Below are 25,420 nucleotides of genomic sequence, written 5' to 3'. Positions count from 1 at the left end.
TTTTTGGGTGAACTATCCTTTTTATGAAAATGTAATCATAAAGATTTAAAAAAAGAAGTTTGACAAGATTATTTCTTGTGACAAATTATTTTGGTTCCATTACCAGATATATTTTATTACATTTTTTTTCTTCAGTTTATTTCATTTATTATTATTTTATTTGATGTATTTTGTTAAATGTTTTGTTTTTTATTTTTATTTATTTTAATAAGATTTTATTTCACATATATTATTTTTTTTTAATTATTTTATTTTATTTATTTTTATTTTTTTATTATTTTTATTTTATAAATTTTATTAATTTGTATTTTTATTTTATTTTTATTTATTTTGAAATTATTTTTATTAATTTGTTTTATTTTAATTATTTTTATTTAATATATTCTATTATATTTTTTGTTAATTTTATTTGTATTTTTTTAAAGATTTTATTAGATTTTTGTGGCTTGATCATGCTCTTATGAACTTCAACTGTAAACTTGTCATGTCGTAACGAATGAGTATGTAACAAAAGGCCAAAAATCTGCATTTATTTCCAGGAGGAGATTTAAAGAACGTTGTCATATTTACCATAATCAGAGTGGTGCAATCAGAAATATCTGCTTCCCTTCAGTCACATCTTCCACTAGTCACCCCGAGTGCAAATTATGACCTCCTGTGCCTATAAAAAATCTATCCAGCTTAACTGATGTCCATCATGATGTATACACTATACCTGCATTCAATGATGTGCACATTCTTATAGGAGATGCTAGTTTTAACTTGATGTCGGACATGTTAAAGATGTCCTTGTTTCTGAGAGGGATCAGGATGAGTGCATCTGATATATGGAAATATGTCTCAGGGATTACAGTAGCCTGGATGTCTATATGATCCTCAACACTTGAGTTGGAACCAATTTAGCTGTGAAAGAAAGCAGCTGATGTGATTCTGGAGGTAATCTGAGCCTGTAGCATTTTGACCAACTGACGGTGCAGTAGGTTTGAAGAATCCTGTGAAGATAAAATATATAAATATAGCAATGGATGATTTGTCGTGAATGTGATTCATGTGTTTGGTCTTATTTTAGTAATACGCGGAAGATTTTTAGATGAGCGAAAGAAAGGGTTTGGGAATGTCTGAACATTGTAGCAGTGCAATTGTTTATTACAGAAAGCAAGTAAGAAATAATGGAAACGAGTTGCCTTTTCTCTTTCCTTCTGTCTCGGCCATGTTCAAACCGGGATTTGTATGTAATAAAATATTTACATTCCATTTATTGTACGTTGGCTTGCGTTTGCTGTTTTATTTTTATAGATTATTTTAATTGGTTTAGATTTTTTGAAGTGGTGTAAGAGTTCTAATTTTCAAATGAGTAATTGATTAAATTGCAAGAATGAATGAGTGAATGACTGATTCAATAAATGGAATAATTAATGAGTGAATGATTAAATAACAACAATAACTTAGTGATTGAATGATTAAACCAATAACTTCATGATTATACCAGCAACTGATGAATGAATGAATGGAATAATTGAATTATTGAATGATAAAAAAAACAATAACTCAATAATTAAATGATGAAACCAATAAGTTAATAATTATATCAATAACTGAAAGAATAATTGAATGAATGAATGGAATAATTGAATTATTGAATGATAAAAAAACAATAACTCAATAATTAAATGATGAAACCAATAAGTTAATAATTATATCAATAACTGAAAGAATAATTGAATGAATGAATGGAATAATTGAAAGAGTGAATGATAAATATACAGTAACTCAATGATTAAATGATGAAACCAACAACTTATGACTATACCAACAATTGAATGAATAAATGAAATTATTGAATGAGTGAATGATTAAAAAAACAATAACTTAACGATTATACCTACAAATGGATGATTGAATGAATGGAATAATCAATGATTGAATTGATGATTAAATAAAACTAATAACTTGATTAAAATAATAAAATGAATAATTTAATAGATGGAAGATTAAATGAAAAAAGTGTGAATGAATGATTGATTAACTAAAATAAGAGAATGATTCGATAAAATTAGCTAAATAACTAAATACATTGAATGAATAATAAATAAAGCCGATAACTTGACGACTAAATGAGTAAATCAATAACTTAATGATTCTACCAACAGTTGAATGAATGAACGAATGAATGAATAATTGAATGAGTGAATAATTAAATAAAACTAATAACTTGAATAAAAATAATGATTAAATAGATAACAATAATTGAATGAATGATTGAATGAAAAAAATGTGTGTGTGAATGAATGAATGAATGATTAACTAAATATGGGAATTATTAAATAAAATTAGTTAAAGTAATAAATTGAATGAATGAATGACTAAGTGATTAAACCAATAACTTAATGATTATACCAACAACTGAATGAATGATCGAATGAATGAATAATTAAATGAATAGTATAGAATAATTTAATGAGTGAATGATTTTATGAAACCAATAAATTCATGATTAAAAAGAATAATAAAATTAATAACAAAAGTAATAAATAACAATGGATGAGTAAATGAAGGAATGAAGGAATAACTTAATTTAAATAAGTGAACTATGGATGAGTAACTGGATGAATGAAAGAATGATTAAATAAATCATACTAGTGAATAATTATTAAATATTATTTATTAAATTATTATTTATTAATATCATTTAATAAATTAATTAAATAACTGAGCAAATGAATGAATGAAAGATCAAATGAAAAAAATGTATGAATGAACAAATAAATAAACCAAAAAGTGATTGATTAATATAAAGTAATAATTCAATAACTGAATGAATTGTTGAAAAATTAAATGGAAAAATGTATGAATGAGTGAACAAACAAATAAATAAATCAAAAAGTGATTGATTAATATAAAGCAATATTTCAATAACTGAATGAATGCTTGAAAAATTAAATGGAAAAATGTATGAATAAATAAATAAATAAATAACTAAATAAGTGATTGATTAATATAAAGTAATAAATAACTATGATTGAATTTTTGATTAAATGAAAAGATCTGAATAAAGGAATGAGTTTATAAATTAAATAACTGAATGAATGACTGACTGAATGAATGAATGAATTAATGAATGATTGAATGAATGAATGAATGAATGAATATATTGATTTTCGTATCTGTTGTGTTGAACTTTTATTGTGAAAGACCGCGCTCTAAACTCTCAGGGAAGTCTGATTGGTCAATATGGTGTCCAATCACAGAGCTCTTTGAAGGCAGGTTGCAGAGTAAGAGCGGATGCATTGAAGAGTCTGCGGCTGCTAATGCTCAACATTTATTTACGTTTTTAGTTGATCGCAGTGACTTAAAATGAGCTCCATCGGCACTGGGGTAAGTAGATTATATAATGTAGAAGTTATCGTTGTGATTGAAGGAGACCTGATTATGAAAGAGCGGATAAATAAGGAGTGCGTTTATGCCTGTGTCATTCTGAAGCTAATCCGCTAACTGCTAGTGTGCAGGAACTGTATTAGTGTGTTTTGTTTTTCTTTACTCTAATTAAAGTAAGTAAATCATATGCTTGACCAGGCATCATACGTTATTTAAATGTACACGGTGTAATTGTGTGTTTTCGGCACTCTTTTGTCTGTGCTGAGTCACTGCACGCTAACAATGAATGATAGCAGTTCAAATGAAGAGTCACTGAGGAGGCAAAGTGAAAGTAAATGTGAAGTAGATGATTTAGCTCACATTCTGTTCCCATTTCTGTTTCATTAGCGTTGATTTTATGATTATATTGATTAAAATTTGAATTAAAAGTTTCAATTGTGCATGTATAAATATTTCAATTAAATCTTCCCCCCCGTCTAGTATGATTTATCCGCCTCCACTTTCTCACCTGACGGAAGGGTATTTCAGGTTGAATATGCCATGAAAGCTGTCGAAAATAGCAGGTAAGTAAATATCAAACATTACTACAATTTTACTACAACACTACAACATTACTACTAAATAGTTTAAGTAAGCAACATTTACATTTTCTTGTGATGTTTATTGGGGTAAAGTTTGTTTTATATTCACACATTTCCGACGCTTTTCTGAATATTGAGGTAAAGTTGGTTTTATATTTAAACATTCAGACTTTCTCTGTATATAATAATAATAATAATATAGTTTCAGATAGATATTCTTTGAAAATTTTAAATAATTAAATCATATTAGCAGCAAATGACTATCAAAGTACAACATTGTCCACAGTCAATTAAGTAGAGCTAAATAGTCACAAGTTGTCACTGATTAATCTTCTCAAAAATATAATTTCAGATTGAGGTAAAGTTGGTTTTACATTGGCACATTTGATCAGTGACAACTTTTGACATGCTCTTTATAGTATGTACCTTGATACTTTGAATATTTGGTCTGAAATCACATGCAAGTATGACTTCAAAACAACATAAGCACTATTTAATTGACTGTGAACTGTTGTACTTTGATAGTCATCGGCTGCTAATATGATTTCACTACGTAGAATTTGCAAAGAATACTTTTTTGAAATGATATTATTAAAGAGAAAAGCTGAATGTGTGAATAAAAATACCAACTTTACCTCAACTAATTTTCATCTCAGTGTTGTATATGTATATCGCGCGACTTACTCACTCCTACACTCCGAGTCCGAGGTATCACTCAAACATGTCAGTTAATTGGACAAGTTCACAAACAAACACATTGCATTATTATCTCAAACTTTAGACAAGAGCATTAGACACTAGCAAAACACATTCTCTCAGACTAGCCCTCGCAAGAGAGTGTCCTTATAGGGACCCACAGAAAGAATAAGAGCGAGAAGGAAAGAGATAGAGAGAGAGATCGCCATAGCAGTTTGGGCTCGGCTTTTAAACGCTACACCAACCAGCGATTGGTAGCGCAAACCCAGCATCAGCGGCCAATTTCATCAGCACGAAATGCGGATCCTCCAATGTCGTTCGTACCTGTAACACACGCATGAAACGACCCACCCACATACAAACAAACGCACACACCTATCCAAAATACGTTCTGCAAGCGAACGTAACACTGATTCTAAATAGGGAAATATATTAGCAGCCAACAACTATCAAAGTACAACATTGTTGGCAGTCGATTAAACCATATTTATGAAATAAAGTCATACTTTCATTAGGGTTGTGCAATGTCGACCAGTTTGGCATCGTATGGTGTCTAATGTGATACAATGCGGTGGACGATGGCATTGTTGTCGTAGGCGGCGGTGAATTAGTTATTTGTGAATAATTATATTATTCATAATTAATTAATTATTTGTTGCCTACCGTTTCAACTACCTGGGGTCCGTTCTTCGTACGTGGATTACTCAGTTAGCTGGATTTGGATATTGACGATTTGACACGATCCAGGATCGTTTCGTTCTTCAAAGCTGATCCGAGAGTTGTTGTCATAGCAACAGTTCTGCTAGGTCAAACCTGATCGGGAGCAGGTTCAATTCATATAAACAGGATTAGATCGGCTCAGTTCAAGCAAAGATAATACAGAAAGTATGTTCCGAATTCTAATATTTTCTTACAGTAGTAGTTATATACACTTGGGAAAATGGTACATATTTTTTTAACTATATATATATATATATATATATATATATATATATATATATATATATATATATATATATATATATATATATAAAGTTATAGTCATTAATAAAATAAATAAAGTTATACATATTAATAAAACTTATGCAATCTGCACCATCGAAATGAAAGTACAGACTGTCACCTTGTGGTGCAAAGAGAAAACTTATTGATATGAACTTTTTAGATCGCTTTAGTACAAATTGTGTATAATAGAAATGCAGAATATGTGACTTATTTTAAAGCAATAATACATTTATGCTGTCATAAACATTTTTTGATAGTTAATAGTGATTTGAAGCTTCACAAAAGTTGCAGACGCCTTTACCAATATCAAAATGCTTTTGTAAACAACCAGTTATTCTTTACGCCGATTAAAAAACGGCTACAATAATATAGACAATATTTTCTAAATTTAGAACTAAATACACTGATATGCACTGAAATACATGATGAATACTCTTGACACAAGAAAGTGTAAAGCCTGCAGCTCACAACAAATGTGGAAGGTTATTGCGTGTCATATTTAACAAACCGTTTCTGCTAATTTGACGTAATTTTGCTCACATGGATAATTGAATATTAATCAGATGATGTCATTACGCAGCTGTGCCGTCAGCCAATCGTTGCATTGCTGATCATGATTTCGAGGATCGATAGATCTGTCCTTCACAACACAAGCAGCGATCTCAGATCAGTTTATCCAGACATTCTAATCTGATTCGCGAACTTGTTTGAAGAACCAAATTAGCGAGAGATCAGTTATCAAGATTAAAAGATCCCGGATCTGTCAAATCATCTTAGATCATTTAAGCGAGGTACGAAGAACGGACCCCTGACCTGCATGGTCTTTGTTTTACCCATAACCAAATCATAAATAAATAAAGGTAATGTACACGCAAATTACCAACTGTCAATCGCTTTTTCCGTGGGACTCTGGCATGAATAGGCGTATAATCTTTATAATGGCGTCGACAAACTTGGTTGGTAAAAAGGTGCACAACCAACAGTAGCTAAAACTACTAAGTACAAGCGTGAAAGCAAAAGATTAAAGGAGTGTACTGATGCCGTGACACATTACCTGATGGATTCAAAACACAGAAGAGTCGTTAGATAGGGACAAGCTGAATTAAATATCACGTTTAACAACTAAAGTGAGACGCGATCCAGCGGTACATCCTTGATAAACTGTCCAACGTGCACTGCTCTTTAGGGTTTTGTGCTCAAAGCTTGATGAGCATTTTCAGCGGTATAGTGTGGTAGGAGAGCTTTTTAGAAATGCTAGCTGAAACGCCAATATGGATGTGGATAGTTTTCATTATAAAATGGCATTTTAAAACTAGGACGTATTAGTGTAAACGGGGCTGTGTCGGTCATCGGCGATGGACAATGGCATCGTCTATCTATTCAAATGTCTGAGTATTCAAAGTAGTGTGGTAAACAATATATTAGGAATCGTGTCATGTTCTCACTCTTTAAAAATGTACAAATGTGCGAAATGTAAAACCTTACCCTCAATAAAATCCTTGGTCTATTCTACGCAAGCTATGATGACTTTCACCTTGATATTTTAGCACGGATGTATGCCTGTATCTGCTGGCAGCAGCATGTCTGTGATGTACGTCATCACACAAGTGACATGATCACGGTCTTCACGGCTGAGCTCTAAAAGTCATTCAGTGAAAAATGATACAATGTATAAGATCTTAAATATAAAAAAAAATATATATATATATGCAAATTCTTTATAGAAATACTGGAAATGGGTTTAAAAATCATATCACTGTTATTAAAAAAAAAAAATCTATCGCGATATATATTGATATCAAATTATTGTCCAGCCCTACCTTTACCTTCAGCAGAATTCAAGTAGGCCATTTTAATCTAAATGAATTCCGAGATTAATCTAGATTAAAAAAAGTTTAAAACAATTGTCATTTTGTTTCTTCAGCACGGCGATTGGCATTCGCTGCAAAGATGGAGTGGTGTTTGGTGTAGAGAAGTTGGTACTGTCCAAGCTGTATGAGGAAGGCTCCAATAAGCGCATTTTCAATATTGATCGGCACGTTGGAATGGTAAGAACATCGAACAAGTTGTTTCTTTCTCCGTTCAGTACAATTGTAAAATTTAACAGTCTACTTTGGATGCATCTAAGGTTTTATATAGATCATTTTATTATTACTCCCTTATTTTTTGTATTATTTAATGAGCCAACACGGGTCTTCTGTAGTGTCTTTCTTTCAAAAACCTTCTCAAACTTTTAATAGCATTTTTTTTAATCAGATCTTGAATAATAATTTTGATCTTTTTGCATTTTACACTTCCATTATTAATTTTTGAAGGGTGTGTGTTGGTTGTAGGGCTGCACGATATTGAAAAAAAAACATACTTATTACATTTATATTGCAATTTTTCTCAATATAACTTAAACATTTGATCGGGGTGATTTTGTAGGGGAGTGCATGAAACAATCAATAAATTATAAGCAGAGATAAATAGAGCAAATACAGAAATAAAGCAGTCAAAGGTGTACAGATACAGACATACAAAAATCAAATGTACAATAAAGCTGTATAAAACCATAAATTGTGCGGCTGTGGTGTCAAGAGCTGTATTCATTACTACCGTGTTACTGTTATTATTTTAAATGGATTGATTTTGCCATAAAAATAGATGTTGATATGTCAAGATGGAATAACCAATAATGGAATAACTTTTTTTTTCTGTTTTAATATTTAAAAAGTGTAGTTATTTTTTAATTTTTATAAGTTACATTTTATAAGCATTATTAATTGTCTTCAATCAAATAATTCTTCTGTTACATTCTAATATCCTTATTAGCTGCTCAAGAAATATTTCACATCATTATGCATAGTATTGTTTTCACAAATTTTTATTTAATAGATTTAATTTATTTAATGCATATTTTATTTTATGGAATTCAAAAGAACAGCAAAAGCTTTCAAAAAAGTTTTGTAACATGCATTATTACTTAATAAAAAATTCTTTATAAAAAAGCCAGCATTTGAACTGTAGTGTAAAACTACATATATTAATTTCTGTCTATGTGTGTTGTAGGCTGTGGCTGGTCTTCTAGCAGATGCACGATCTCTCTCAGAAGTGGCCAGAGAAGAGGCTTCAAGCTTTCGCTCCAACTATGGCCATGACATCCCACTGAAGGTAAGAGAGATTAAAGCAATAGATAACCCCACAAAACGGTTCACCATCTAGTTACTGTTAAACATTTCTAAAAAAAACCTCAGTCATCACCAGTAGTCCATATGAATGAATGAATAAATTAATTAATTAATAATAAAAAAACATATTCAATTGAGTTTATCTTTAATTTTTAAACACTTTTTACAATTCAAATTGTGTCAAAGCAGCTTAACGTGGATGAAGAAAAGAGAGCAAAGGACATATTATTTCAGACTGTGAAAGATTCTAGAATGTTGGTGTTGTTTTAGTTGAATTGAAACAGTTTCAATTCAGTTTAGTATAAATGTCACTGTTGAAGTTCAGATCAGTGCAAATGCCAGAGGGGACAGTAGCAAGAAACCAAAGTTCACCAATGGGTGGATGTGAAGAAAATCAAAACCTCAGGAGAAATCAGGCTCAGTTGGTCATGGATAGGGGCCTGTACCATAAAGCTGAGTTAGCCAGTTAAATTTCAGTTTGGTTTGCACCAATTTTGGTATTAAGGAAACATAAAGGCAGCTTGACTTTATCTAGTCTTTGTTGTCATGGTATTATGGAGCTGTTGAGCTGCCTTCATGGTACCTAAAACCCAAGATTTGCACAAACTAATGACCTGTTTCTACTGAGTGGTACAGTACGGGTCACAGTTAATAGGCTTGCATTTCCACTGCCAAAAGGGTAGCAAAAGCACTTCTCACAAAACAGATGCTTTATAGACATAAATACTTGTGTATAAATGTTCATTACTAACCTTTCTATGAACATGATACGATTATAACTGCAGATCAATAATAGGGTGAAATACTGTAACGTCTGCAATTATATAAAATAAATAAATACAACATGTATATGAACGCATACAGACCCTTACAGTCTCAGATATGTGACCAATTACAGAAAAACTACACACAGCAGACATTTAGTCCTTAATTGGGTAAAAAAAAAAAAACACGCAACATGTAGCCCAGAGTCAGTGCAAACCTCTCGTCTGCATCTTTATTCTTCCCCAGCACATGTAACGTCTGTTACAGATTAATTCCATCATTCCGAGTTCATAATAGTCCAAAAGGTGATGATAATAGTTAAACATGGCAGTGTTCATCTTTTAGGTCGCTGAAAATGATCATTCGCTCCTTTATTTTTTCCGGCTTCTCCTTTGTTTTTTCGCACATCAGTCTCGCATTTGCCAGTTTCTGAAAGGATCGGATGTCTGAAGCACTTCAATAATCATGCGCACGTTATTATCATCAGCTCAAGAAGTTTGCTATTTCAAATATAGATGCGCAGCTCGTGCTTTAGACGGCCTTGTAAACAACTATGGTGGACAGGGTCGATTCTGCTCTTCCTCTTGGCTTTGTGGTTGTTCATAAAGACAATAGCCCCTTTCACACAGTGATACCGGTAAATATCCGGAAAATTTCCGGAACGACTTTACCGGTATATTCAAAAAAGCGCTGTTCACACAGACGAGGACATTACGGAAATTTTCCGGAAAAGAGCATTCACACATCCATTCCAAAATACCGGTAAATTCTGACATCATTCACCACAAGTGAGCTTTAAACGGCTGCGCTTGTATTTGTAAACATTTGACTAAATTACATACTCTGTGGATGATCAATATTGTGAACAACTTTCACAGGATCACTTTCGCATGTCGAGATGTTCATAATATCTGCGTGTGCAGGCTCTCATATGCGCACGCAAAGCTTGAAGGTAAACAAACAACGGCTTATCATAAGCATCTCATCGATGATTATTTACACAGTTGGCATTAAGAAGACCATACAAACGTAATCTGACTAACTTCTAGCAGCTAAATGTGTCTGGAAAAATATTCAAAGGCTTTTATCCTCACAAACCGCGCGGACGTAAATGCGTCTGACTGTTGTGATTGGCTAAAGCAGACGTCTCACGTCAGCACGTTCTAGACGTGCACGCGCTTATTACGGGAATCTTCCTTCTGCATTCACACAGCGCAGCATTCCGGCAAATTGCCGGTAATGTTACAACTTCTCTTTCCGGAAAATAGCCAGAACGAATTTTCCGGTATTTTCAAAAAGGACCTGTTCACACATACAACCGTTCCGGAAAATTGCCGGCAATTTTCCGGAAAGGTCTGTATGTGTGAAAGGGGCTATAGACAAGGTTTGTTTGAGCGAGGGTCGACCATGGCTTGTTCTTATATGTATATATTATTAAGGTGTAATGTCTCGGTTGCGTATTTAAAAAATGGCGGTTCCTTTGTTTTTATTCTCCAAGCTTGTGCATGAGCAAGTGACTTATCTCTGTAAACCAATCGTGTTTAGGTGTGCGTCTTGCTCCGCCTTTTGGTACCCTTTTGTTGTGCTAGGTACCCTTCCGAAAGGGTACCCAAAAAGTGGTACAGTGTGGTTCGCTTTTTGGTACTTTTTGACAGTAGAAACGGCCATAAAAGCATACCTAATCGAACCACTCAGTAGAAATGGGCCATAAACTGAAACTTATTTGGCTAGCCATCTAATCTGGCTTCATAATACAGACCCCAGTTTTCCTTTGGACAAACGTCTTGCGCAACATGCCTGACATTTTAATGTACTGAAAAACAAAACAAAATCTTTTTGAAAATGTTTGAAAACCCTTTTTTGTCTTTAATTCAGAAATACAAAAATTGAAGAATGAAAATAATTTCAATGGATCCTTTTCACAAGATGGTTAAGACGCATTTAACGGTCATTAGCATCTATAGTCCTTGAAAGTTTTCAATATTTTGTAAAAAATATTTAAAAAAAATAATGATAAAAATAACAGAGCGTGAATACGTTTATGAATCTATACTTTGCATTATATCGTCTTTGCATCAAATTACAAAGAAATGATTTACCATTTATGTGGGGTGTTTTTAAAGCAGCGTCAATGGGTGGGACATTAAATTTGTAACAATTGTTGAATTTTACTTTTTTTTTTTTTTGAGCAAATGGTAATGCAAATAAATTGTTTGTTGTACTTGCCCATTCACTGCGCTCTAAGTTTACCCAACTATGATGACTTCTACTACTGAGAAAACCGGAAATGTGAAAAGGGTCTACGAGAGCATTTAGACAGCAGTGATGTTTGAATGTTCGATATGAGATGCTGTTCATTGATGTTCTTTCTCTTATATTGCCCAAACAGCATCTTGCAGACAGAGTGGCCATGTATGTCCACGCTTACACATTATACAGCGCCGTCAGGCCTTTTGGATGCAGGTAGGTCTTTTGTAAATGACTGAGAACGCTCAGAAGTATTGTTCACCTTTTAAGAGCATTTTCATTTGATAGTATGTGTGCGTGGATGTGTGTGATGTGATTTAACTTGTGTGTTTGTCGTCTAACTCTTCAGTTTCATTCTGGGATCTTATGATGAAGATGATGGCCCACAGCTCTACATGGTCGACCCTTCTGGCATTGCATACGTAAGAGACCAAACTGTTAATCTTTGCTTTATTACTTCGTGTACAAAACCAGCTGCTTATCATGATTTTAAAAACAATTTACAAAAAGGTTGTATTAGGTAATGCAGTGTTTCTCAACCACATTCTTTGAGGAGCACCAACACTGCATGTTTTGGATGTCTCCTTTGTCTGTCACACCCATTACAGGTCTTTCAGTCTCTGCTAATGATCTTTATCAGGTGTGTTTGGTTAAGGAGACATGGAAATGTTCCAGAACTGGTGGTGCTCCAGGAACATGGTTGAGAAACACTGAGTTAATGCATTTAGTAAAATGAACAAACAATGAACGAAACATTTATTACAGTGCTTGCTAATGTTAGTTAATGAAAATAAAGCTATTCATTGTTAGTTTGAGTTTCTTTATATTTATTGTAAATGCATATACATATTTTTTTTTTTACACAAAATAAGATAGAAAAAGCAGCTTTAAAGTGAAAAACATAAACCCAGACTGCACATTGTTTTCATTAATGAAAAGAAACAAAAAAATAGGCATTTCAGAGCTAAGAACTTTAATTACCACTCCCAACAAAGATGTACACAATTTGTTTTTTGCTAAGGGAAATCAACCTCTAAGCTCTTATAAAAAGATGGTTTATTGTGTGCATTTCCCTTTAATAGTACTGTCTGCTGTTTGTTTCTTAGGGTTACTGGGGTTGCGCGATTGGAAAAGCCAAACAAGCTGCCAAGACAGAAATCGAGAAACTACAGGTAGGTGTTATTAAGCACATGCATTTTATCTTGCAATATATTGTTCAAAGGTCTGGGGTCAGTAAAATGGTTTAAAAATTAAGGAATACTACTTTTATTAAACAAGGATGAATAAAAGTAACCATAAAAGGCTTTAAATAAAAAAAAAAGTTCATTAAGAAACCATATTTAAAATGTTTTAAGAGATGCTTTTTGAGGTACGGGGGGGAAATCTTAGCAAATAAAATGCTTTTTTATTATTTTTAAGTCATTGACATTGACAAAAAGCACACAAATATTGCAAAGTTCAACTTATTTTACTTTCCAATCTGTGTATAAATTACTTTTTTTTTCTTTAGTATATAAAAGATTACTCAATAATATTTCACAATATTTGAGTTTTACCATAATCTTTGTATAAATAAATGCAGCTGGTATCAAAGAGAATTAGCATTATTCAGGGTGTCCACGGGGTCTTAAATGTCTTAATGTCCTCCATTTTAAAATCAAATATAAAATTTACGTCTTTAATTCACTGAAATATTGAATTGTAGTATCTTTGTACAGAATCAAACTTTAACCCAGTTAGCAAACCCAAACAAACTGTTCCCCAACTAAGGCATTGCTGACAAAACCTGTCTATAATTGAATACGATAAAAATTTTTTGGTATACAATAGTCAAAAACAAAAAATAAAATACATGAGGTAAATAAATCAAATCAGTCCTTATAAACCCATTAAATGTACAGTCATATGTCTTATTGGGTGACACAGTGGCTTAGTGGTTAGCACTGCAAGACACAGCAAGAAGCAAGGTGGTCACTGGTTCGAGTCCCGGCTGGGTCAGTTGGCATTTCTGTGTGGAGTTTGCATGTTCTCCCTGTGTTCGCGTGGGTTTCCTCCAGGTGCTTCGGTTTCCCCCACAGTCCAAAAACATGCGCTATGGGTGAATTGAATAAACTAAATTGGTTGTAGTGTATGGGTGCTTCCCCGTACTAAATTGTGGCTGGAAGGCATCTGCCCCGTAAAACATATGCTAGAATAGGTAGTGTTTCTTTCTGCTGTGGTGACCCCAGACAAATTAGAGTCAGTCTTAGGAAAGAGAATGAATATTTCACACTCATTGTAATCTTTGACCAATTTCCAAATAGTTTAGGTTCTTGAATCATTTTTATAGTATATGTATACTTTGTCCATCTGCGTAGATGACATTTGTTCAAAAGCAGCAACTCTGGCTAATTTTACTGCCCACTGCTGAAGGGAAGGGGCATCCTCTTATTTCCAGCTCTACCAATCAGTAAGCTGGTTTGACCCAACAGTTTTGTATCGGAAACTCCTTATAAAGAACTTGACGAAACCAAATTTTTAGACCGTATAATTGGAGGTGTTCGTAATTTCTCTAGATTGTTGTACAGAAAATGTTCTTGACATCATGTTTATAGTCTTTCATTTACCATACACTCATTCTAGTTCAATCAAACACCTCTTTAAAGCTGAAAGTACAGTTGGTGTAAGTGTAGTTTAACTGTAATGCTCTGTGTAAGCTTGTTTGGCAGCCTTTCACTGGAACGTGTTCAAACAAGAGTCAGCAACTTTCAGCACTGCAGGAAGGTTATCATTTAAAACACTCTTACAGAAGAAACCGTTGTATGCCATCACAATAAAAAAAGTTTTGCAGTGTGTTTTATGTTAATAAATACATCGACACATTAAAATGATCAAATCTGTGAATGTTAAATATTGTGATTGATATTTTTTTCTTATTCCCCCAGATGAAAGATATGACCTGTCGAGAACTGGTGAAGGAAGTGGCAAAAATGTGAGTTATGAATGTTTTATTGATAACTTTGAACAAGGACATCTACTGCGTCATTCATAGTGAACAATAGAGAGCAGCAGAGTCCATGAAAACTATCTGCACACTAGCTGAACCAGTCAGACTGCTGGGTATGAGCGTTGAGCTTGAGATTTTAAAGGTCTAGCTCAGCTGATTCATTTATTTTTATCTTATCTGGTACTCTTGCTGAGTTTACAATAATTCTGGATGCTAATGAACAGTATTCCCACATCTTTTGACCAATCGGTTTCAATGAATATTACATGGCTTTAGTTTCCAAAGGGATTCATAATGCATTGGATAAGCTAAGTTGAACTCGAAATGCAATTTATAACAAGCATATTTTTTTATCAAAATTATCAAAGGGAGTATTTATAGAATTTTTGAGTTTGCGAACCACTGGTGTCTGTATATAATAGAGTTGCTTGTTAAGAATTTAAGAATACAAATTTGACCAGTCTGTGATAAACTCTCTTCGATTACACATTTGTTTTAACATCATGGATTACATTTAGATTAATTTGTGCACTGCTAACCCTTATTTAATGCACATATACTGAAGTAGGACAATCTTGTATTTTATTTGCATCGGTCAAAGTAGTGCACTTCATTCTTTAGCACAAACAAGAGCCTCAATAGCTTCATTTTAAAGTGATTCATTGCATTTAAAATGCAAAGACAGTTAATACTTTAAAACCCTAACACTAATATATAGTTTGCTGATAGTAACACTGAATAAAACAAGTAGGGTTGTAACAATATACCGGTATGACGGTCTACCACGATTTGAACGTGCACGATAATCATACCATGAACAATTGCATATCAACGGTTTTAACCCTTAAAGACCGAGACAGCCGCCCGCGGCTAAAAATAAGTATTGCTCTTAAATGTTTAATAACTTTTGATCCGCTGATCCGATTCATACAATTCAAAGATTGGCATAAAGAAGAGAATCTCAGCTTTCCAGTGCTGTATCACATAACATTCGCGGACTTTCAGAGGCTCCGGAATCAGTGCGGTTTCGTCATCAAAATTTGACAACGCTGATTTGACAAAGAAACGCTCGTCACTGTGTCTCCGGACAAATCAGACATGATACATTGATGCATTGTCCCTCCTCCATGCCCAGATTGGTTCAAACTCGCTATATCACAACCAATAAGCATAGGTTTCGCTTTTGTTTGTGGACCAAGCTTTTTGAACAACACGGAATGAGAGAAAGCCATACATTTGTGCGCGGCTAAATAAAACGCAAAAAAAAAAGTTTTGCATGAAATAATTCTCATACTAAGTACTTTTGCATGCACAGCAGCACAGAAACATGACAAAACAGTGACACAGCAAAGACGAACTGCTGCTCTTGCTGTTTTCAAAAGACGCAAATGAAGATGCAGCGGTTTGTCAGTCTGCATTGCAGACAACCATATCCAAATCCATATCCATAGACAACCATATCCATGCTGGCACATAAAACCTAAGGATGTTCCATATTGAATCTAGTTTCGTTATGTAACTATTTATAGTATAGTAAATATTTATATCTATTTTTTACTGAGGATTTGCACCATGTTTATTTGGACTTTATTTGGACTTTGACACATTATTCATTATTTTCTTATTTTTATTTGTTCATTGTAAGTGGTGTTGTTTATAGTAACTAAAAATATATTATTTGGAAAAAGTCAAATTTGCTTCACTGTTCTATTATTTTGTAACATTTGTAACATACCGTATACCGCGAAACCGTCAAACCGTGGTATTGTTTTAGACGATTATCATACCGTGAAAAATTCATACCGTTACAACCCTAAAAACAAGTAAAAAAGCATCTTACTATTTGAAAACATTTACGTAGAGATATTTAAATTTATATGTAATTTGTATCTACATTTTATTTCTTTTTATCAAATATGTGTTTATTGAAATATACATAATAAATATACACAGCACACACACATTAAGTCCAAACAAATTTTTTTTTGGATGCAATTTTAATTTTTGCCTAGCATTACTTTAAATTTAGAAAGCAGGAAGCAACACTGTAGACAACAATATTTTTGTTTTGATCAAATCTTTTATTTAAAAAATACAATAGCAACATTGTTAACAAGATGAATCACAAACGTATATAATATATGGCATGTTACAATACATAAATAAAAAAATATTCGGAGAATCAAAGAATTGTAAAGTACTTCCTTCAATTGTGTAAATAATATCTAATCATGCCATCCGTAAAGTAATTTTAGTCTGATTTTTATGTATTTTAATGGTATTTTTTTTTTATCTGATTACTTATTATGGATTACATGCATACAACGAGGAAAATAAGTATTGAACACGTCACCATTTCTTTCAGAAAACATATTTCTAAAGGTGCTGTTGACTTGAAATTTTGGTAACAACCAAAGACATCCATATATGCAAAGAAAACACATGAAGGGAGGTGTAGAATGGCAGTGATAGCCCAGACAGCACCTGAAATCTCCAAGTAGTTCCTCAGCAACCCTCTGCCCTTCCTCGTTGTAAATCAATATTAGCTGCTTCAGTCCAACATCTACATTAGCAGGATAATGACGATCAAATCACAGCTAAGGAAACTCTCAAATGCTTTCAGAGAAAGAAAATCAAGCAGTAGGATGGTCCAGCCAATCACCTGACTTCAATCCAATAGAAAATACAAAATAAAGCTCAGATTTGACAGACGAGACCCACAGAACCATCAGAATTTTTACACTGTTGAAGTCTGTGGAAAAACTCAAACCTGAGCAATGCATGTGCAAAGCCTTTTATATTTTAAACACATTTCAGTAGTTCAGTAATTTCTCCTAGTCATTCCATTATTATTATTATTCATTCATTAAAAACAATTTCGGCTTAGTCCCGTTATTAATCAGGGGTCGCCACAGCGGAATGAACTGCCAACTTATCAAGCACCTGTTTTGTATAGCGGATGCCCTTCCAGCCACAACCCAACTGTGGGCAAAGCCCACACGCTCTTGCACACATTCATACACCACAGCCAATTTAGCTTATTCGATTCACCTGTACCACATCTTTGGACTGTGGGGGAAACTGGAGCAACTTGAGGAAACCCACGCAAACACGTGAAGAACATTCAAACTCCACACCGAAATGCCAACTGACCCAGCTGGGGCTCGAACCAGCGACCATCTTGCTGTGAGGCGGTTGTGTGCCCCATTACACATAACTAACTTTTTTTAATGTTTGTATTGTTCAGGCAAAATCTGGTTCAGTTCAATGTCTACAGCTTCTTTGGAAACATTATTACCAGAGAAAAAACATGACGTGTTCAACACTTATTTTCCCATCTGTATATTCTTTAGCTTTGACAGTAAGTGAATTTCTGCCAGTAACTTATTGCTGGTACTCGCATATGAAACAAGAGATTGAATGTGATTCAGTGGCCCAATTAGGGCTGAGTGAAATGGCAAATAAATTTGAGTGATGTTTAGACATTCCTTTCAAAAAACACACGCTTAAAATAAAAATGACAGCATTGAGAAATACATCCCTTTACCTAAATCCACTATTACGCACTGTGGCGTCATCGCAAAAATAAAAAAACTCTCCTGTTCGATACTGAAGAAATTACTGACCAACTTTAGCCTGAAAATCTAAATATTTTGAATTTAAGAACCCGCTAAATATATGTATATATATTTTTTCCATCAATACTTGACCCTCTAACACCAACACTTTCTAGTGTTCCTATTGTCGCCTAAAATACAAAAACATAAATGGGTTAGGTAAACCATTATTAATCACTCATCCTAATGTCGTTTCAGTCCCCCGAGACCCTTTTCATCTTCAGAACACATCTTAAGATATTGTAGATGAAATTGGAAAGCTTTCTGACCCTTCGTAGATCGCAATGGTCCCTAGACGTTCAAAGTAGGGCTAGGCAATTTAATCTGCAATTTTAATGTGCATTTTTATAAATCTAATAATTAATATAATGTGGAAATATTAGAGGAATGCAACAAAATTAAAGCCGGCTTCTGTGTGTTCCCTCTTCATTATTTGTTTGCTTGATTTTGTCACTTCACTTTTTGTTCTCTTGCTCTGATTCGTTGCTGATCAACCAATCATATTAGCGCGTTCTTTCGCCAATGTAGCCTCACCATTTCTACATGTTAATCAGGCAAAGTGAACATTTCAGTACCTTTGCTGTCTATGGCGGGTCAGAGAGCTCTCGTATTTCATCTAAAATATCTTCACTTAAGGTCTGAAGATAAACACAAATGAAGGTCAAAGGAGTTGAGGAGGAATTAGTTATTAATTGCATTTTTATTTTTGGGGTGAATTAACCCTTTAAAGCAGAAATGCCCAAACTAGGGCATGTAGTCCAAAGTTGGCCAATGGTAACCTTTGATTTGGCTCACCATCCCATCTTAGAAGAGTGGGAGAATGATGGGGAAGGTTGGGGTTAATGCCTTTAACAGAGATTGTCATTTCTAATTTAACATAACCTTTTGTTTAATTTTTGTGCTAACAAAAGCAAACTGAAATAATGTTTTGTTTAAATATTGTGAATGCATCAGTTTTATTAAAAATGTAAATATTGTCACCTTATGGATAGAAGTCAATGCACAAGGGGAGCTAATCAAGGAAAAGGCAGGTGCAGGCAGCTTGACTACTGTATTCAACATTGCAGAATAAGGTTAATAAAACCATATTCAGAGCAAATGTGCACTAGTTTTTTGCGATCGTTTTAGAACTTTCGATTCAGTTGCCTATGAAAGAAATGACTAGGAATATAAAACGGCAGAAAACAGTCAAACTACTTGCTCTACAAACAAGTGTGTTCATGACTATACATAAAAAGTAGAAGAATAAAATGAGAAAATGTCAGTTTACAACCTGAGGCAGCATAACGAGCTGTTAAATGTCTAAAAAATCAGTTGCAGTGAATGAGACCAGAAGCATTGAGCCAAAAAGATTCCAAACGCTGCTCCCAATCATATGTCAAGAATAAGGTTAGTAGTAAGAATTAATCAGAAAAAATATATAATTATTAAAACGATTAAAGTATTTTTATTTATTTTTAAATGTTAATGAATAAGCGAATTACCATAAAAATTTTTTTTAAAGTCTTGATTAATTATAGTAGCTTTTAACATGTACAACAGAAATCTAAACCAAACATACAAAATAATATTAATAATAATAAATGAAAAGTAAAGCCATCAAGAAAAATTATAATAATAAAAAAATACTCAAATGTATAAGTAAATGCATGTACTTACACATACATTATAAAGGCACATCATATAACAACAACGGTATATCAATAACAGAAGAAACAAGTTACACAGAGAAAAGATTTGTATCTGCTTCCTTCAGGAAACCAACAAAGGGATTCCAAATTTTTAAAAACTTCAATATTTTATATAATGTTAGGTTTTCTCTTGACTATATAAGGTAATTTTTCTGAAGCCAAACCATAAGACAATTCCAGTAACCATTGTCTAAAATGTGGGCTTTCTGTATTTTTACCATGGCAACTTTAATGTAATACAGTTTGGTAAATTTACCTTCGGCTCACCACCCTCCTTAGTCAAGTCTGGCTTTTGGCCTTTCATAAGAAAACGTTTGAGCAGCCCTGCTTTAAACCTACACTCACTCTTCTAGGCTAACTAGGATACATATTGTTTGTCTTTGGTTGATTTTATAACATTGTGTTATGTGTAAGCTTCAGATCCAACCATCTGCTAAATGATTCAAAGTACATGTGTGTTCTGCTGTCTCTCTTCAGTATCTATATAGTTCACGATGAGGTGAAAGACAAAGCCTTTGAGCTGGAGCTCAGCTGGGTTGGAGAAGGTAATGATAGCCGCTTATATTCTAATTCTAATCTATTGTGATGTTTCTTCAACTTGCTGAATAAATAGCTTTAAGGGAAATGGTTTACAGCATGTTAAGTGCTACATCTCTCTCTCTCTCTCTCTCTCTAAAAACGCTCTTCTGTTGTTTTGTGGTTCATTACTTCTCCTTTTTCGTTGTTGTTGTTGTTTTTTTTATGCTGGAGTGGAAATGACTTATTCTGGTATCTTTCCGATATCGGCATAATGTAATTCAGCAATTTTAAAAGGGGTTTTACATTTTATGGTGTGTCTACACTAGAAAAGAGCTTTAGTATTTTATTTATATATCTTTTTTTCCACCCGTTATCAGTCACAAAAGGAAGGCACGAGCTCGTCCCCAAAGATGTCAAAGAGGAGGCTGAGAAATACGCTAAAGTAAGTCACTTTCTCTGGTAATGTTTGCAACAAAAGCTCTTTTGATTATCGGCTGATTGTCACATTTGTCCTGACAGGAATCCCTGGAGGAGGAGGATGACTCTGATGAGGACAACATGTAAACACAGCGCTGCAAACCTGACTTTCCTATTCACTGATTGTGTATACCATGTTTCACACATTATGACCATTTCTCAACTTTACTGTGCAGACAATAAAAACGTTTTTTATGTTTAATGTAGTCCTAATGTTTTGCTTTTGCAGATTTCAGTCTTCCCAATAAATATGATTTATAAAAGTGAATGAAGCTCACATCTAAATTGTCATAATTAACATTCATTATTTTGGCAGAAAGACCCACCTTCTCTTCCACAAAGCCTGTCACTGAATGATATTTATACACACCCTGCCAGGAGAATGTGGATATTACTAGGTTCAACATGAGGTATGAACTACATGATGCGTTTGAGTGTAGATAAACAGTTAATCTGACGTGATCCTAAACTAATGGATAGTTTAGTTGTCAGCCACCAACATATGAAGCTTCAAAGCAAATCACAAGCATTATAATTTACCATCAATTTCAAAGCATACATGTATGGCACAGGTGTCGAATTCAGTTCCTGGAGGGCCACAGCTCTGCAGTTTAGCTTTAACCCTAATTAAACGCACCTGATCAAACTAATTGATTTTCAGGCTTGTTTGAAACCTACAGGAAAAGCTGTGGTCACACTGCACTTTTCTTCCATAGACTTCCATTCATACACATGCGAATGCGGCAGAACGGTAACGCAAGCTTGTGCAACAAGTTCACACAGTTCGCTGTGTTCTCTGTGACAGAAATTTAGAATATGGACTAATCGCTCGCTTTAAACGTCTAATCATCTTGTTTAATCTCACCCCTTTTCACAGCACCATACAATTGAATTTCACACACAAACTCTACTTAGACCGCAGCATTAGTATGTTGAAGCAGGGCTGGAACTAAACTGTGCAGAGCTGCAGCACTCCAGGAACTGGATTTGATAGCTGTGATGTATGGTATAGTTTAAGTTACAAATGTACAGTTCTGAAGGTAACAAACAGTGTTTATATTAATAAAACACGATTGCACTTAACTAATTTAGCATTGTAATGTATATAACTTGTTAAAAGTTTGTGCGCTCCTATTTCAACTTGCCTAATCGTATCCATTTCCACATTTTTTAATTACATTTCACATATTTTTAGATAGTATTTCTATTTAATAAAGTACACTAATGGCGTTACCAAAGCTTCATACATGCCTCCTCTTACACTGGGATACTTTACTACAGTGGTTCTCAAACTGTGGTACATGTACCACTAGTGGTACGCGGAGGAATGAAATATGTCATGCACATGCTACACACATTTCAAAATTTACCAAAAATTATGTATATAATACGACATATAGCCTATATTTCTGAGATAATCTGCCACATTCCTTTTTTTTACTGTGCAGAGTTGTAGCTGCTTTACTGGGCCTACTATGTGACTGTATTTCAATACTGCTCATTTTTGTGGTACTTGGAGAGACAATTTATTTCTGAGGTGGTACTTGATGAAAAAAGTTTGAGAACCACTGCTTTACTACATTAATATCAAATATATAACAAAAGAAACCTCTTCTACAAAACTTGATAATGTGTGTATATAATCTTTTCATAGATTTTAAACAAGCATCAGAATCAGTTTTATTGCCAAATGTGCTTTACACACACCAGGATTTTAATTTGGCTACAGAAGCTTCCAGTGTACATAAAGTGACAACACAAAGTAAATATTAAAAAAAATCCTAAACATTGATGCTTCGAAAACAATTGCAAGTCAAAAAGAGGCCTGTCATGTTTATTAATCATCCAGTTTTAAAAATCAAGATCATTTTAAGTTTTAAAACATAATGGCATTTTATAATAAATCATCTGTCAAGTGCTCAATTAAATTAAAGGTCTTAATGATTATATTTTGGTTTGATAGGACTGATGAAAGAACCATGGTGAATGTTGTTTTAGTGTGCGCTTGTAAAATAGTATTTTAACAATAAAGTAACATCAGATTGACCTGTCTGTGTTTAAAGTAAAATAAAAGTTATCAATATGTGTATAATTAGTAGGAAGTCGCTTTTTTCCTTTCTTTTGACTGGACGTGCATTGACATTTATTGTGGGTGCTTTTGTAGCTGTCTTGGTGCTTTAGGCCAAAGCTTAGCTTGTGACTTCTATTTTTAGCTCCATGTGTCGGTGGCAATGTCTTGTGTTTTGTGTAATGATTGAATATTGCTCTTAAAAGGTCTTAATCAGTTGCTATGTAATGTGTACATACAGATTAATGTACAATCTCATTAATGCAAAGGAATACTGACAAGTTTATTGTTTAACACACAATGTACAGATAGTACGTGGTTAACAAATGGATCAGCATCGCACAGGTATGGATTATTTTCTGATCCGGGTTACACATTTAAACTATATCAATTATTATTAAAGTAATACACATAAGATTGTAATGTAAAAACATTTTAATACCACAATACTTTTTGAAACCAGTATTGATTCTAAAATCACAATGATTTAATGTTATGTTTGAGTATAAATTTTTAGAAAAAAATATAATGCAGAATAATTAAAACAAGGTAGGTGTCTTTGAATAAAAATCTAACGTGTCACGCATGCTTACTGTGGCGCTCTTTTCCGGTCACGTGGCCAAAACCAATGACGCCAGACGCTCTCCACAGAAACGACATAAAGACGCCATTACCGTTGCCTTCAATTGACCTTTTCTACACGACCGCGTTTAGAATTATTTATTGGTAAAACAATCGCAATGTAAATCACATAAAGGAACCACTGAAGCTAGAACGATGTAAGACTGCTCGCTTTGACTAGACAAGCAGAGAGAAAACAATCGCACGGCTCACCGCGAAATCTCACGGGCTCCGAGTCCAGAATGCGAAAATAATTACGCTGGGTACAAAATGGCGAATGTTCTCTCCGTCTGGACATGCGCAGATCTGAGCAGAGGCTTTCCCTCGGAAATCAAGCTCCGTTCCCATACATCCTTCAGCCAATGGGCTTCGCAGATGGGACGCTTCTAGAGGAAATCGGCCAATTAAAAACGTGGACAACGCAGAACAGGAAATATGCAGCCAATGGAAAACCAGGATGAATTTGTTGTATTCCCAAATACTGAGAATCAAAGAACACCAATGAGAACGCGCAATTCGCAGCGCCGCTTTTGTACTCAGCAATCAGCTAGCGCGCTTTAGTCTGGCCAATAGAATGCGGTTTATTCGACAGCCAATCACAATGCTCGGAGTTTGCCCACAGCGGCTCCGGCAGCCAATAGGGATCCGAGAAACACAACCTCAGCTCAACAGCTTGTTATTTCGTCTATGCCTTTGCAACCTAGTCGAATGCTGAGCTGAAGCAGTCATATAGGAGCATGTAAGTACATATTTAAATTTCCACACACCGGTCAAACTCCGATTAAAACCGTATAATCGCATGTGTTTTACTTAATTCCGTTAACGTTAGAGTAATCCAGTCATATTCGCCGTTTTCCCGTGGTTTCCAGCGAAGGTATTTAGGCGACGAAGAGAGAGAAAAAAATTGAATGGCAGAGCCTGGTCACAGCTAGTCGGCTTGTTTTCTCTCAGCGTTCAGAATAAATAACCGGCGACTTTTACTTGCACTAACGTTACTCGTTCAAAACCGTCCACTTTATAATCCAAAACTTGTAACTCATTCCGAAGGAAAAAAGTCGCCTCACATATTGTTGCGGAACTAACCCGGGGAACTGTTTAAATCGCCATAACAGCTCCACTATATTTAGCTCAACCGTCACAATTTGATTGACAGGCGTCAATAACAATCATAACAGTCTGTTTGTCGTTCTCCAAAGTCTAATTTTTCGGTAAATCCAGTGTTAAGTAAAGGAAATGTAGGCTTAGTGGATGGTGGAGGGGCTGACATGGTGCAGGACGGTGTGTGAGCTATGATGGCGACGTGACACACACACACACACACACACACACACACACACACTGTGAGTGAAGCGGGAAGGAAACACGCAGGGTTTGAAGAGGTTATGTTTTCCTTCAGTGACTCCGTGCTTTGTTTTTACACAATCAGTACATCGTAAGTGGCTCAGATTGGATGTAAAGTCATAGCGAGGTAGTTCAAGCTGTGTTTTTGATGGCTTGGTCTTGTTTATTTGGTCATTTTGAAGGGAGGAGGACGAGAAGTGGCTAACTGCGTTAGCTCCTTTAGCATTTTCTCTGTTGTGTGTGTTTGTGTTGTGCTGTCAA

At 34.2% G+C, this 25,420-nt stretch overlaps 2 protein-coding genes across 9 annotated transcripts in view; both read left to right on the top strand.

Annotated features, from left to right (window-relative positions):
* Nucleotides 1–3,256: 3,256 nt before the first annotated feature.
* On the top strand, nucleotides 3,257–21,331 carry psma3 (proteasome 20S subunit alpha 3). 4 transcript variants are annotated; one of them, XM_087289317.1, is made up of 12 exons: nucleotides 3,257–3,375; nucleotides 3,856–3,938; nucleotides 7,582–7,705; nucleotides 8,709–9,064; nucleotides 9,123–10,206; nucleotides 10,972–12,055; nucleotides 12,189–12,261; nucleotides 12,946–13,011; nucleotides 14,764–14,810; nucleotides 20,611–20,678; nucleotides 21,030–21,094; nucleotides 21,172–21,331. In XM_087289317.1, the coding sequence occupies exons 6-12, from the start codon at nucleotides 11,940–11,942 to the stop codon at nucleotides 21,214–21,216; spliced, it is 480 nt and encodes a 159-aa protein (XP_087145443.1). In that variant the 5' UTR covers nucleotides 3,257–3,375; nucleotides 3,856–3,938; nucleotides 7,582–7,705; nucleotides 8,709–9,064; nucleotides 9,123–10,206; nucleotides 10,972–11,939; the 3' UTR covers nucleotides 21,217–21,331.
* A 119-nt stretch (nucleotides 21,332–21,450) lies between these two features.
* Nucleotides 21,451–25,420, top strand: part of arid4a (AT-rich interaction domain 4A) — a 43,597-nt gene continuing 39,627 nt past the window's right edge. For 2 of the 5 annotated variants that reach the window (XM_087288639.1, XM_087288637.1), the window contains exon 1: nucleotides 24,508–24,557. The gene's annotated coding sequence lies outside the window, so the exon portion shown is untranslated. 5 annotated transcript variants of the gene reach the window in all.

The sequence above is a fragment of the Danio rerio genome, chromosome 17 (genome assembly GCF_052040795.2).
Source record: "Danio rerio strain M-AB ecotype USA chromosome 17, GRCz13ab, whole genome shotgun sequence".
Taxonomy (NCBI): domain Eukaryota; kingdom Metazoa; phylum Chordata; class Actinopteri; order Cypriniformes; family Danionidae; genus Danio; species Danio rerio.
The sequence above is the reverse complement of the archived record's forward strand: the minus strand, read 5'-3'. Positions and strand labels throughout refer to the sequence as shown.